We start from the raw sequence: 15,154 nt of genomic DNA, 5'->3' as shown, positions 1-15,154 counted from the left end.
TTTTATCTCTGGATTAAGACTTATTTTAATATACATAATGTATTGTACTTCATATAATTTATTAATGTCATTTTCTATAGGACACTGTAATTAATTCAGTGACATCAATATTGACCTCATACAAACAAAGGATGAAAGCTGGGTTTCCTTGTGTACCAAATACAAAACATGTGCTAAAGAGTTATCACACATAACAGTTATAAGAGATCAACTTTAAGGATGACTCAAGTTTACAGTAGTTGCTTCACACGGTTTTCCCTCAAGACATGGATGTCACCCAGTGTTACTGTGTTTGTGCAAATGCCATCTCTGGCCTGCCTGACTACCTCCTTTTGCCAGCCCCACTTTTGCCTGTTTTACTGCTGCCACTGCTAGATTTGCCAGATGATTTTGAAGAGAAGAGTCTTGTCATGAACTCAGAGACATCAGGCAATTCATGGTTGGAATTCAGCATATTCATTGACTGCTCCATTTCCTGTGGGAAGACAAAGCACATTGATATGAAAGGCACAGGGATCTTTCAAGTCATCTAGCAACTAACAATTCCATTAAGGAAGGAGAAGAGAAACGTAAAAGGTACTGGTTCTGAGCAATGATGTAATGTCACACCCAATAGCATTTCGAAACCATGTTTCATGCTTCCCTTATATCACTCAGCATTCTGATCCTCAGTAAATGCTCAAAAGTGTTGCCTGGGGTTTGATTCCATTTATGTTTTTGTAAAGGGGATTTTCTCTGATAATGGACATAATGTGATTATATTCCTGCCACCTAATTTTGTTTTCTGATTAAAATACTTTGTTTTAACAAGCATTTTTAAACTCATGCTTCTTCTAGATGCATTTAGCTAGAATATCAATCTTTAACTATATATCAAGCTATCAGAAAAGTTTGAAGATAACTTTTGAAGATAAGTTTGAAGATAGCATTTCCAAGAATTGATTCCTAAAGTGAAGTGAAGTCGCTCAGTCGTGTCCGACTCTTGTGACCCCATGGTCTATAGTTTTCCAGGCTCCTCCGTCCATGGGATTCTCCAGGCAAGAATACTGGAGTGGGTTGCCATTTCCTTCTCCAAGGGATCTTCCTGACCCAGGGATCGAACCCAGGTCTTCCTCATTGCAGGCAGATGCTTTACCCTCTGAGCCACCAGAGATTCCTAAGGGCCTCAGTAAATCTATGAACACTGTATGACTTGAATGACCTCAGTTACAGCATGTAAAGCAAGCAACACAAATATTAAAATGTTACCGTCACTGGCAGGATCTAAGGAAACAGTACTTTTATTCTGAGGTTTCTGTCCTACCCCTTACTGGGCCAACAATCTCTAAAGTACTGTTCCACTTTTGACAATATTAATGTCTGCTTCATGTGAATTTCATGTGACATTACAAAAGTGAACTCATAATTGTATTTGTTCAGACATGGAAAAAAAATAGGAAATACCCTATTATCTATCATTTAAAATTGAGCTTTTAATTCAATTATCAGCTAGGGCTTTCTCCCCAAAGGGAGAATTTATATATGAGTTTTCAAGGAGAAAATGCTTTAAATAAGTCCAGGAAAAGAAACATTATAAATATAAATCAGATATATTAACATCCCCTAGTAATCAAGAATTAAATGTATATGGTAACAGGTCTTGAATCTCTGCAAAAATATATCAACTCTATTTTTTAATCTGTTCAATTCTGAAGCTCTTGAATGAACAGCTTTTTATACTTCATACTATGTGAAAAGCATTTTGCAAGAAATGAATTTTTAACCCAGTGTGACTTCTACTGCTTCCTTCTATTGATACCACAGAGAGTTAACTGCCTTAACAGATACAAGGATACAGAAGGTACACTTTCCGACCAACACTGAGGCAAAGACGCCAAAACTTAGCAATAAAACATTTTGAAACATCATAAAGCATTCTTCTTTCATGAAGTTTTTTTCTGCCATTCCAGCATGGGTTATGCCTTTACAGAACTTAATCACCTAGTACCTCAGCAGACATTTTTATTTATAGATAGCTTATTTTACCATTTAAAACACACACACACACACACACACACAATCCTTTGATGGAAAGAAGAGTGCTTTAAAAATACATTCTATTTCCTATAGTTAGCTGAGCTTGTTGACAACAGAGATGACATATAACCCATCTTTGTATCTCCTGTATCCAGAACCTAAAAATTGATAATAAATATTTATTCAGTAATCAATAGGTGTAAATACATCAGTATATTAAATACAACAGAAAAACTTGGAATTCAGGAGCTGTATGTTGATGGTTTGGGTTGAAGAATAGATAATTTTTTTTTTTCCAATTCTGAAAATTTTATACAGAAGCCAATATTTATAAGAGATGAGATGGTGGCACTAAATTTGAAGCATCTTACTTGGCAACTCCTATCTCCCTCACCAAACAGTATGATCTTGTGGTAGAGTTTGAAAACGACTATTCTATTTTTCTCCTGTGGTTTATCAAAACTTCTTTTGTGTGTCTGAATATATAAACTAAAAGTATATACTCTGAAGAACTTTATAAAATAAAGGTAGATTATAAGAAGCTACAATTTAGTGAAATATTTAGATTAGGTATACCAGAATCATTATGCATTTCAACTATTTAACAAGTGAGGGACAAAGAGGCAAGTACTAAATAGAATGTCTTAACTATATGAAGAGATCCAGGCTTTTATCAGACAGAACGAACTGAATTTATCTGGTCCAATGGAAGCAATTAAATGCCAGAAACATATAATACTGTATCAACACAACCTGTAGATGAGTTTGGCTTGGGAATTAGGATAAAGCTGGACAAATGCAAGCCATTCAGCCACAATGGATGACCAGGCATCAGAACATGGTTCAATCATCTTACCCGCCTCATGTCAGGATCACTTGTGTTGACCACTTTGGGCAGAAGCACAAATATCAATAATGGAAGAACCATCATCATAACCTGTGAAAGAAAAAAAATTCAGAAAACGTTTTTTCCACTTAACTGTAGAACAAAATCTGAACTTAACAACCAATGATGGAATTGAATATTGTAAAATGAATAAAACTAGCAGTCACCACTTCAATTCTATTGAATGAGCCCTGATGACAGCAAAGTGAACTGTTGTAATATAAGAGCTTTATCTATAAGTGTGTGGACTTTATACAGACACCTTGCTTCGTATCTGTGCTACCTATCATTTTGCAGAGTTTTTTTTTAAGACAAAGAGTTTGCAAACAGAACTATTTGTTCACTTTCTTCAATCTGCAGTCTGCCACTGAGATTGGTGATTGTGATGACCAGCTGAGCTTTTTCTGGATGACTTGCGGTTTTTGGAGAAAACAAAATAGCCCCCTTCTATGCTGGGAGGGATTGGGGGCAGGAGGAGAAGGTGGCAACAGAGGATGAGATGGCTGGATGGCATCACTGACTCGATGGACATGAGTTTGAGTAAACTCCGGGAGTTTGTGATGGACAGAGAGGCCTGGCATGCTGCAATTCATGGGGTCACAGAGAGTCGGACACAACTGAGCGACTGAACTGAACTGAATGTACAATATACTACTAGGCAACTACTATAGCAGACAAGTTTTAAAAAATGACCTAAGAGCTTCTCACACTGCATATATTCCCACGGAAATTTCAGAAATGAGAACGTGGAAGATATTTCTCAATTAGCTTTGGAGTCTCACTACTGATTTCGTCCATCCACTCTACCCTCCTGCTTCTTCACACCTAACTGCAGATTCCAGGTACTAATTTATTCCTCTCAAAGGATATACAGCCTGAAACACCCCTCCTTGTGATCTAAATAACTATCATCAAGAAATATGATTAACACTTAAATAATTCTAAGGTAATAATTCAAGTTTCAAAAAACAGCAAAGAAAAAAAAAGTTAACTTTTTTTTTGAAGAATCATGCTATTAGAATTTTATATTAGTGGATACCATAACATCATTTCATGAAAATACCAAGTACTTAGACTACCACAGAATAACTTTTCTGTTCATTCCACATTCAAAAGAAAGAGAAAAAACAAGTACTTGTCCCATCAAGAGGGCAATTTATTAAGTGATGGCACATTCATCAGTGGCCTAATATGCAGGTAGTATGAGAAGGAGAGTTAACTTCATGTGTGGCTTACCACACATGTGACTTATCACATGATTTATTACATGTGTGACTTATCACGACTGCATGTGTGTTTAGCTGCTCAGTCGGATCTGACTCTCTGCAACCCCATGGAGACTTATCACATATTCATTCTATATGAATTTTAAATGTAAATATTTATCTAATTTCTGCTGCACATTTCAATGTCAAATCTACCATGCCATTCTTGATACTATTTTTTTCATTATATAGTCCCAAAGCTATTATTTTCTTGAAATTCATAAACTAGTCACAATAATCCTTTCATCCAACAATTTGACCACAGCTTTCCTATCACAGGGTTAGGATTTTTCAATTGCCTGTAAGCAAAGTAGAGATTAGTAAAGGTACTTTATTATAGCCTGATACATACCATTGGGTTCATCAGGAAGTCTGTCCAGCCCCAAGACTCCCTTTTAATAAAGTAAGAAGGTGGGCCTGAAGATTTCATCTGGAGAGGATAGGGCAGTCTGACCACTTCTGATGTTTTGATGTAATTCACATATCTTGCTCTGATAAAGCAACATGAAAAAAGCATCAGTATTCCTATTACAAGCATTATTAGTTAAAAGAACTACTTATATTAGTATGCCTTATAATTACCTTTAGCTTTTTCCAGAATGCTTTGGCATTTAAATTTTTGATCTTGAAAATCTGATCAAAGTAGCTTCATCTATATGTCTAAAATATTTAGCAAAATGTAGAAAAGAAACTAGATTTAGAATCAAGAGATCTAGTTTCTAGTTATAGATCTGTTATTACCCAGGCTTGCAAGTCTTAAGTTCTTAACTTTTCTGGTTATGCCAAAAGTTCTTCTGGAATTCTTCCAGCTCTAAAGCTCTTTGATTCTGTTTAATAATAAACTTATTTTGCTATAAATATATAAAAATGTTGGAATTTTTTGATTGTCTGAGATATGCATTATGGGGTATACCTAATTGCATAGGGTATTTTGCAAGAAAAACTTATGATTCAAGAAAGTCCTGCAACAGTGCCATAGGTGGTAAATAACATTACATTTTTACCAGATATGCTATGAATTTTAATCACCCATGTCCACACATACTTCAGTGTACTTTTTAAACATTGCTTCCCCCATTTCCTCTTATCATTTCCTTTTGGAGCTTCTATTATACAACTGTTAGACCATTTCATTCTTTATGGCGGGGGCCGGGAGGGTGCAGAGGAGCCTGTGCTGAGTCTCCATTGCTGAGGAGGCTTCTCATTACAGTGGCTTCCCTTGTTGTGGAGCACCGGCTCTAGGGCTGGAGGGCTTCATTAATTGTGGCTCCTGGGCTCTAGAGCACAGGTTCAATAACTGTGGTGCAAGAGCTTAGTCACTCCATGGCATATGGGATTTTCTTGGATGAGGGATCAAACTCATGTCTCCTGAACTGGCAGGCAGATTCTTTCCCACTGAACCATCAGGGTAGTGCCTTTTTTATTCTTTGCTCCACATCTTATTAAACTCTCACATTCAGAGTCCTTTCCTTCATCTGTATTGATTTATGGCTAATTTTTCTGATCTGTCCACACATTCATTGAGTTTTATATTCCAAAGCATACACTGACTGCAAAAGTTCAATTTTATTTTATTTTTCATATGGTCTATTTGGTATTATCTATGGTCTATTTTGGTATTATGGCAAGAAGTATTTTTGTTTAAAGCATTTTAAATATGCCTTAAACCATCTTATCTAGTCTATATCCAATAGTTCTACTATCTAGAGTTCTCAGGGCTTCCCTGGTGGCTCAGTGTGAAGACTCCACCTGCCAATATAGGAGACATGAGGACCATCCCTGATCTGGGAAGATCCCACATGTCATAGAGCAACTAAGCCCGAGTGCCACAACTACTGAACTTGTGGTCTAGAGTCCAGGAAGCGCAATTAATGCAGCCCTGGAGCCCTAGAGCTGGCGCTCCACAACAGAAGAATCCACTGCAGTGAGAAGCCCTCACACCACAACTAGAGAGTAGCCCGTTTCCTGCAACTACAGAAAAGTTCGCACAAAAACGAAGACACAGCACAGCCAAAAATAAATAAACAAATAAATAAAATTAGAATTATCAGGTGTCTGATTCATCTGCTAACTCCATGGGCATTGTTTTCTTGGGTATTTTTTATAAGTTAAGTAGACGTTACTTATGTTTGGGTGTGGACAGAGAGTATCTGCCTCCAGAGAGGTTATGCACTCATCTCTGCCAGGAGTCCAGGATTATGACCAGGGATCATATTATTAATTTTTCAGACTGGAATATTTTGGCTCATGCAGGAAGTAACAAGTGCACACCCCAAATTTCAATAAGGGTATGACCATCAATTTTCAGGTAGATTTTTCCCTCCAAAAGCCAGGGCCAGGTTGGGAATCTGATCTCTTGGGTTTCAGGCCAAGGGTCGAGGAGAGAATCAAGTCTCTAGTCTGACTCTGACTCCCAGAATGCCCAAAGCTTGCCTTCCACCTACACACTGCTAATAAAATCTAAGCATCTTGGTGAGAGAATAACAAATTCCCCAGGTGGGAAAGCAGTTTCTGCTCTGGGGAGTTCCCTTACTTTGGGGGGAGTTATACATTTAAAAGGAAATTTTTATCATGTTTTATCCAGCATTTCTAAAATTTTGCATTCGGCCAAAATGTCAGAAATGGAAGTCGCATTTATTTGAAACTAATTTATCATGGACACTTGCGAAACACTGGTCAACAATGTTAGTATCTTACGTAAGTCCTCTGTTCTCTACTCTGTTGCCCACCCCCCAACTGATAAGGGCCCTTTTTCAAAGCTATGCTCCAAGTGTCCAAAAATCAGGAATAAATCTGCGAATATGAATCCCACTGCTGCAACCAGTCCTTAAAAGTTAAAGCAGGTAGTACTCTTTATCCAAGGTGAAAAGGCGAATAAAACTTTGTATTTTAGGAAAAATTTTAACTGCTTAGACTACTTTATTCAAAAGGGGAAAAGATACATCCAACTGAATACAGAGTTTCAGAGAATAGCAAGGAGAAATAAGAAAGTCTTCTTAAGAGAACAATGCAAGGAAATAGAGAAAAACAATACAATGGGAAAGACCCTTCAAGAAAACTGGAGCTACCTAAGGGATCATTTCATGCAAAGATGGGCACAATAAAGGAAAGAAATGGCAAGGACCTAACGGAAGCAGAAGATATTAAGAAGAGGTGGTAAGAATACACAGAACTACACAAAAAAAGTCTTACATGATCCAGATAACCATAATGATGTGGTCATGCACCTAGAGCCAGATATCCTAGAGTGCAAAGTCAAGCGGGCATTAGGAAGCATCGCTACAAACAAAGCTAGTGGAGGTGATAGAATGCCAGTTGAGCTATTTCAAATCCTAAAAGATGATGCTGTTAAAGTGCTGCACTCAATATGCCAGCAAATTTGGAAAACTCAGTGGTGGCCACAGGACTGGAAAAGGTCAGTTTTCATTCCAATCCCGAAGAAAGGCAATGCCAGAGAATGTTCAAACTACCATACAACTGCATTCATTTCACACACTAATAAGGCTTAAAACCTTCAAGCTAGGCTTCAACAGCACCTGAACCGAGAACTTCCAGATGTTCAAGCTGGATTTAAAAAAGGCAGAGGAACCAGAGGTCAAATTGCCAATTAGTTCAATCATAGAAAAAGCAAGAGAGTTCCAGAAAAACATCTACTTCTGCATCACGGACTACGCAAAAGCCTGTGTGGATCACAACAAACTGTGGAAACTTCTCAAGCAGATGGGAAAACCACATCACCTTACCTGCCTCCTGAGAAAACTGTATGCAGGTCAAGAACAGGACATGGAACAACGGACTGGTTCAAAATTGGGAAAAGAACACGTCAAGGCTGTATATTGTCACCCTATTTATTGAACTTATACGCAGAGCACATCATGCAAAATGCTGGGCTGGATGGAGCACAAGCAGCAATCAAGATTGCTGGGAGAAATATCGACAACCTCAGATATGCAGATGATACCATTCTAATGGAGCCTCTTGATAAGGGTGAAAGAGGAGAGTGAAAAAGCTGGCTTAAAACTCAACATTCAAAAAACTAAGATCATGGCATCTGGTCCCATCACGTCATGGCAAACAGATGAAGAAAAAATGGAAACAGTGGCAGATTTTATTTTCTTGGGCTCCAAAATGACTGAGGATGGTGACTGTAGCCACAAAATGAAAAGATGCTTGCTCCTTGGGAAAAAAGCTATGACAAATCTACACAGCATATTAAAAAGCAGAGACATCACTTTGCCAACAAAGGTTTATATAGTCATAAATGATGTGAGAGCTGGACCTTAAGGAAGGCTGAGCTCCTAAGAACTGATGCTTTTGAACTGTAGTGCCGGAGAAGACTCCTTGGATGGCAAGGAGATCAAATCAGTCAACCCTAAAGGAAATCAACCCTGAATATTCATTGGAAGGATTGGTGCTGAAGCTGAAGCTCCAATACTTTGGCCATCTGATATGAAAAGCTGACTCATTAGAAAAGACCCTGATGCTGGGAAAAACTGAAGGCAAGAGGAGAAGGGAGTGACAGAGGGTGAGACAGTTGGATGGCATCATTGACTCAAAGGACATCAATATGAGCAAACTCCAGGAGATAGTGAAGGACAGGGAAATGTGGCGTGCCACATGGGATGCCATGGGATCACAAAGAGTCAGACATGACTTAGAAACTGAACAACAGCTTTATTCAAAATTCAAAGTAAAAAGAATAAATAAGAATAAATTACAGTTTTTAATCAACAGATATCCCATTTTAAACAACTCTCATTCCCTCCAGTATTCAGTTTTTTGTTTGTTTGGCCTGGCCACTCAGCTCATAGTATCTTAATTCTCCAACGAGGGATTAAACCCAGGCTCACTGCAATGAAAGTGCAGAATCCCAACTACTGAACCCCAGGGAGCTCCCAGTATTTTCAGTAATTTTTAAAGACTCTCAAACTTATATAAAGTGCATATGGTAAATCTACAAACCCCTCCATGTCCACACTTGCAATTCTAAAATATATAAAAAGTCATGATACATTCTTTACAGTTTAGATATTAACATACTAGAGATTTTACGTTTACATATATATTTTTAAAATTTTATGCCTCTAAAAAGACATGAGAAAGTCAATAGCTAATGAGATTCAATTACTTTGAAACAATCCACTTATTACACTAAAAATATTTATAAACATATTTGCAGGATATCACTTTAGCTAAAGTTTTACCCTTGTTCTGAGTAGCCAATAGCAAGTAATATTAGAATCTGGACAACGTAGAATATTCTAAGACAACAATTTAACTTCAAAAATATAGGAGAAAGTAATTTGCTTCTAAAGAATGCATTTTTCATAGCATCACAGTCTTGGTTTCATAATAATACCAAGAATTTAAATTACACAGAATAACTGCGTTCACTACACATGCTAAAAGAGGAAAAAGAAAACTCTAGCTATCCATTATCAGGAGCTGACATCAATGAACTAACATATAGCTGATATAACGAATGTATGATATAAAGCTCAACATATGACTATTTTAATTACAGTATATTTACATATTATACTTTTAAAATGTTCAATAATCAAAAAAAAGTACAGGAAAAAGGAAAGCACTTTGGGAGTAAACGCTGACTCAAATATAAACATTATGGTACAAACCAAACAACTCTTTTACACCAATTCAACCTGAGGTCTCCACAAATCAACCTAAATATGCTAGGCATGTGAAGAAAAGATTGGTAATAAAATACAGCTCCTCTAATCCCAAATTATTTTTGCCTTTGCATGACCTCTTTTTTATTACTGCATGCATGCTTAGTTGCTCAGCTGTGTCCGACTCTTTGCAACCCTGTGGACTGTAAACTGTTAGGCTCCTTTGTCCATGGGATTTTCCAGGGGAAGAATACTGGAGTGGGGGTCGGCATTTCCTCTCCAGGGGATCTTCCCAACCCGGGGATTGAACCCAAGAGTCCTGAGTCTCCTGCATTGGCAGGCAGATTCTTTACCACTGAGCTATCTGAAAAGATTGATTACAGCAACACGAAGTAATTCTGTGATAGCTCAAACAAAGAAGAGATATTACCATTTTACATTGTTTGATACTTGTCAATTACAGCTCAATAAAGCAAACAAGAAAGAAAACTGCTTCCTATACCTCCTGGTCAGATTACACCAAAGAGAGCACTATTGGCATGAGACTAATAACAAATAAATCAACTGGGCTTATAATAGCAGAAGGCTAAATCTGAACACTGTGGACATTTACACAACTGATTCTAACTTGAAAGGGGTCTGTGATATTCCAGAATTAGTTCAAAATTTTCACTTGACTTCAAAGCACGTGTTCATCTACTTAGAAATTCTAAAACTTTTTCCTGTCTTCCAGCCTCTAATACTGTACTTTTTCTCATTATGATCCTCATTTTGAAATAAATTCCATGAAATTATCAAAATATCCCAATGAAAAACAAATGATAAATATTTTCAACTTAGAAAAGTTAAATTATTTCCAACTTTAATAATCACATTTCAATTAAAACTTCCACAGTGCTTTTGCTCCTATAGTAAGTAATCTTACCTCTTCTCTATATAGTCATATCAGGAGTTTTAAAATAAATATTAAGCCAGAGCAGGAGAAAGTTCAACTGTACAATATTATCAATACTCAAATTAGAACAATATAAGGATGCTTTAAATGTTTTAAGGAATACCTGCAGTTTAAACAAGAAACCTTTCAACCTTAAATATAAACTCTGAAAGGAATATATAATGAGGTATTCAGGAGCCTAGCCTTTGGTAAAAATTAAATCAGCTGTCCTTACCTCATTTTGCCTTTTGAAGTGATATCTACTCGGACAGGATCAAACCTGTAAGCTGGAGAAATAACTTCCACTACATAAGATCCAGAAGGTATATCATGAACCACAAAACTCCCATCCGTCCTGAAACAATGAAATTATCATTATTTAGTCACTTATGATCAACAGTTTATTCCTTTGTTTTAAATCATCAGTTAACTCCCAAACCAATACCCGCCAAAATGACAAAGTATTTAGCAAAATAAAACAAACCCAAACTGGTGAGAGTTGTCCCACATTTCAGCTTCCATAATTACACTGCATGGGTAATGAATATGCCCCAGAACATTCCACAGAGAACCCTGACACAGAAAACACTTATCTTCCATCTGCAGGATAGAGATGAGAGGTGACAGGAGTACAGGTCTAACTCTAAAGTCATGTCTTCATTCAAGGGAATGAATATGTTATTCCTACAATATTGGGGTTCCAATTTTGCCAAACCCCTCCAACAATTTCTTAATTAAAAATGGCTTTTTTCCCTAGTTTTAATTTGCATTTTGTTTTCTTGGTTTTTTTCTCTTTTTTACAAAAAAAAAAAGGTAATTAAATATTGCTTGTCCCACTTGTTACAAATAGTTCCCATCTATTTTGGTTACTTCTTTTTGGCTATGTATAAGTTTAAAATGTTTATGGGAGTTAAAACCATCCACTTTTGCCTTACTGATTCTTCTAAACCTTCTAGACTAAGAAAAGTACCCCATCCAGAGCTAGTCATTTCAGGTTCACAGACCAAAATTAATTTGTTTTGCTAATGAGAAACTGCCATTCTGATGGCAAAAAAAGTTTATGATTCAGGAGAACAAAGATTCTAAAAGGACTGATTTTATCAAAGAACTGCCAGTCTCACAATAACGTTAAAATAATGTTCCTTACATCATTAGGCTCTTTCACAGTTAAAGGAATGATTCTGTCACATCCACCATGTTTACTAAAAAGTAAGAGGAAAAAGTTCCATACTATTTCAAAGTACACACTAAACTGAAAGAGTTGAAATATAAACATCAAGTTAACTTATTTCTGGGCTAGACGTCTTCTATTTTCCCTCAGATCATTCTCCAACCTTTTCCTCTCCGAACAGCAGGAAAGGAAGAAAACGAGCTTAGTATACTTTCCTCCCAGCTCTTTCCATGCGAGGCCCCCTGACTGGCTTTGGCAAGGGACCCAGCTCCTCTCTAGGCCGTTCTTTCCTCTTTTCTAGATTCCAATAACCTCTATTTCCCTGCCTCCATTCAGCCTTAGAGGTGACAACAACCTTGACGTTGTAAACTTCGGAGTACTGCTTAATCTGATTGTTTCCTTACACCACGACCACCCTGGTTAATCCTTTCATTAAACTTTCCTTGAATTCTCTAATTATTCAGTTTCTTGATGGAACCCTAACTGAATGAATTTCAAAATTTTTTTCTAGGTCCAGAAAAACAGCGAGTTCAATTAATTCCTGTGCAACACAAATAATAGCAGAACTAATGGCATAAAGAAAAAGCAAATATATTTTTCATCCTAGGGTAAACAGTTTACTTTAAAAGATAACATACACATTTAACAATGAAAACTTAAAACCTGGTTTTTAAAATGTACTCTGCAATACACAGACCTTGCTGGACTCTGATTTGAAAGAATAAGCACATTAAAAGTATTTCTGAAGTAAGTGGGGAAACATAAAAATGGACTGGGTACTAAATGACATTATTACATATTTTGCGAAATCAGTAACGGTACTGTGGGTTTTTTAAGCCCTTATCTTTCAGAGATACATAACAGTGCTTTTACAAGTGAAATTATATTATGTTTAAGATCATATTAAAATATTCCAGAAAGAAAGTAAAGAGGTGCAGATAGCAGATATGAAATCAAACAGTAAGCTGAGATGAGTTCCTAAGTTATTCTGTTTAGTTTAGCATATGTCTGAAGTTTTCCATAATAAACAGTTAAAAAAATTTATAATATATAATCTTATATAAAGCATAGCACATAATTTAAAAAAACTGAAAACTATCTAAATGCCCCCAAACAGAGGACAAGATAAATTAAGTTCATATACACAGTGATGAGAGAAAGAAGTGGCATGGGTAGTCTTCAGTTGAAACTCCCCTAATCTTCATTTAGTAAAGTCTCAAGTCACCTTCAACAAGCATAAACACAGTCAAAATCACAGGCTAGTTATGTATAACAGGTACAGGACAAATTATCTATCCCTCTTCCAAAATGGTTGCCACAATAAGCCCCTCATATTAATTCTCAACCTTCCTACATATACATGAAAGAACACGAAATGGCACCAGAAGCTGCTCACAAAATAGTAAATGAAAAAAATCAAGTTACAAAGCACTGTATATTGTATATTAGTATTAAAAATGTCATATAATTCCAAAAAGATGTAACAAAATGTTAAGGCTTGCTATCTCTATTCTGTTTATATTTTCTTCAATAAACAAATCACAAATTATTTTCAATAAAAATACTGCTTATTTTAAAAACTGTATATGGCAGAAGAGAGATCAAATGGTTAATCATGGCTAATTTTCTAAAGCTTAATGAGAGTTTTATTATTAAAAGATCATTTATTAGGGTAAAACTTCAAGAATGGCCTAATGCCAGATTTTTAATGATAAACAGCACTTTAAAAAATGATCGTAAGCTTCTCTTCATTATTTATTAAACTGAGTTTGAAATTCTCATTCAAAGGCACCCAGAGACTCCGAATATTTACAAAACATATTTAGAATTAAATTGTCTTGTTTTCAGATACCACTTGTTAGTATATGAACCCACCAGAGGTACACTTCCTTTACCAAATACTTTCAGTTCAAAGTTTCACTTTCCAAGCAGCAATTGAAAGATTTAAAACATCATATTACACTTATGCCTACACACCTGAAAAGCAGGCTGATACAGAACTACAGTGCTAATAAATTCACCACGTCTTTTAAATATAGACTCAAATCCTATTTCTATTCATTGCCAGTCAGGACAGAAGAGCATAAACACTGCAGAGTCTTACATAAATGACAACAGTGATGCTGCAAATCCCTCGATAACGTCAAGTGTAAAAAAGAACAACAATTCCACTTCCAGGCAAAAAAGGTGCTTTGATTAGGGACTTCAGGGCCCATTAATTTTAGCAGTAGCAACATTAGCCTCCAGTCTGTGTCATCACTAGAAGCCCTGTGGGTTTTGAGAATTCCCACTAGCTTAGCATCATTCTACACAACATGAAGCTACCAAAAGACTGAAATGTAGTGCAAAAAGAGGCCAAATTCCAGGGAAACCAGATGAGGTGCAAAGGAAAGAATTCCTCAAAAGACAAATAAAGGGTCCACCTGTCCCCAGGGCTCAGAAGTGGCGGTCCCCATCCAGGGCTAAAAGGGAGTTGAAGATAACTGACTCCACTGTTCTGGCCCTGGGACGAGCACCTGGTATCCTCATTTCTGTGGTACAGGATTGGGAAGGGGAAAACGTCAGACTGCCTGGCAAGGTACCCCCGGCACAGCCCGCTAGCGGTGCTCGCCCTTTCACCCTCGGACAGCGACGTCGTCAGGTTTTGACACTTAGCGCCCCCAGGGGGAAATCCCTTGCAGCTTCCATCCCTATTGCTTTCGCGCTGCCCTCAGGATGCTCACTTCAGAAAGCCGACGTGCTCTTCTCCGTCTACCAGCACTCGGGCCGCCGAGATCCAGTCCTGGGGTTTCACTCCAGGAACAACCGCACGCCCCTCAATCTTGAAGCGATCTCCAATGCCGACCCCACTCCCTCCTGGCCCCTCGGAGGTAGACCCAGACACCTCCGAGCTCTGGGCATCCCTTGATAGTAGCAGCAGGAGGACGGAAAAGAAGGCCCAGAGAGTGGCCGCCATGACAGCAGCTCTCGGCGGTCAGGCCGGTAGCCCCGGAAACCCTCCCAGTTTCTCGCAGTCGCCGCAGCCGCGCGCTGATGTCGTCATCTCTGCGCGCCGGTTTCGGGCGCCCACTGTGGGCTCAAACCGCAGCGCAGGAGTCTCAGCCAATCCACTAGCGAGATGCGAGTGTTGCGACAACTTCCGCGCGCTGGAGAATAGAGGGCGCTGTGAGGTGCGCCACTTAAGGCAGTTGCCCCCAAAGTGAAAGAGAAGTGTGAGTTGCCGTGGTCCCCACTGAGAGGGACGAGGATCTT

At 37.8% G+C, this 15,154-nt stretch overlaps 1 protein-coding gene across 1 annotated transcript; it reads right to left on the bottom strand.

Annotated features, from left to right (window-relative positions):
• EMC7 (ER membrane protein complex subunit 7) lies at positions 1-14,940 on the bottom strand. The gene is made up of 5 exons (XM_020904101.2): positions 14,626-14,940; positions 10,967-11,086; positions 4,520-4,658; positions 2,873-2,953; positions 1-475 (listed from the first exon to the last, which is right to left on the bottom strand). The coding sequence occupies exons 1-5, from the start codon at positions 14,856-14,858 to the stop codon at positions 323-325; spliced, it is 726 nt and encodes a 241-aa protein (XP_020759760.1). The 5' UTR covers positions 14,859-14,940; the 3' UTR covers positions 1-322.
• Positions 14,941-15,154: the final 214 nt, after the last annotated feature.

Source organism: Odocoileus virginianus, chromosome 6 (genome assembly GCF_023699985.2).
Source record: "Odocoileus virginianus isolate 20LAN1187 ecotype Illinois chromosome 6, Ovbor_1.2, whole genome shotgun sequence".
In the NCBI taxonomy this organism is placed as follows: Eukaryota; Metazoa; Chordata; class Mammalia; order Artiodactyla; family Cervidae; genus Odocoileus; species Odocoileus virginianus.
The sequence above is the reverse complement of the archived record's forward strand: the minus strand, read 5'-3'. Positions and strand labels throughout refer to the sequence as shown.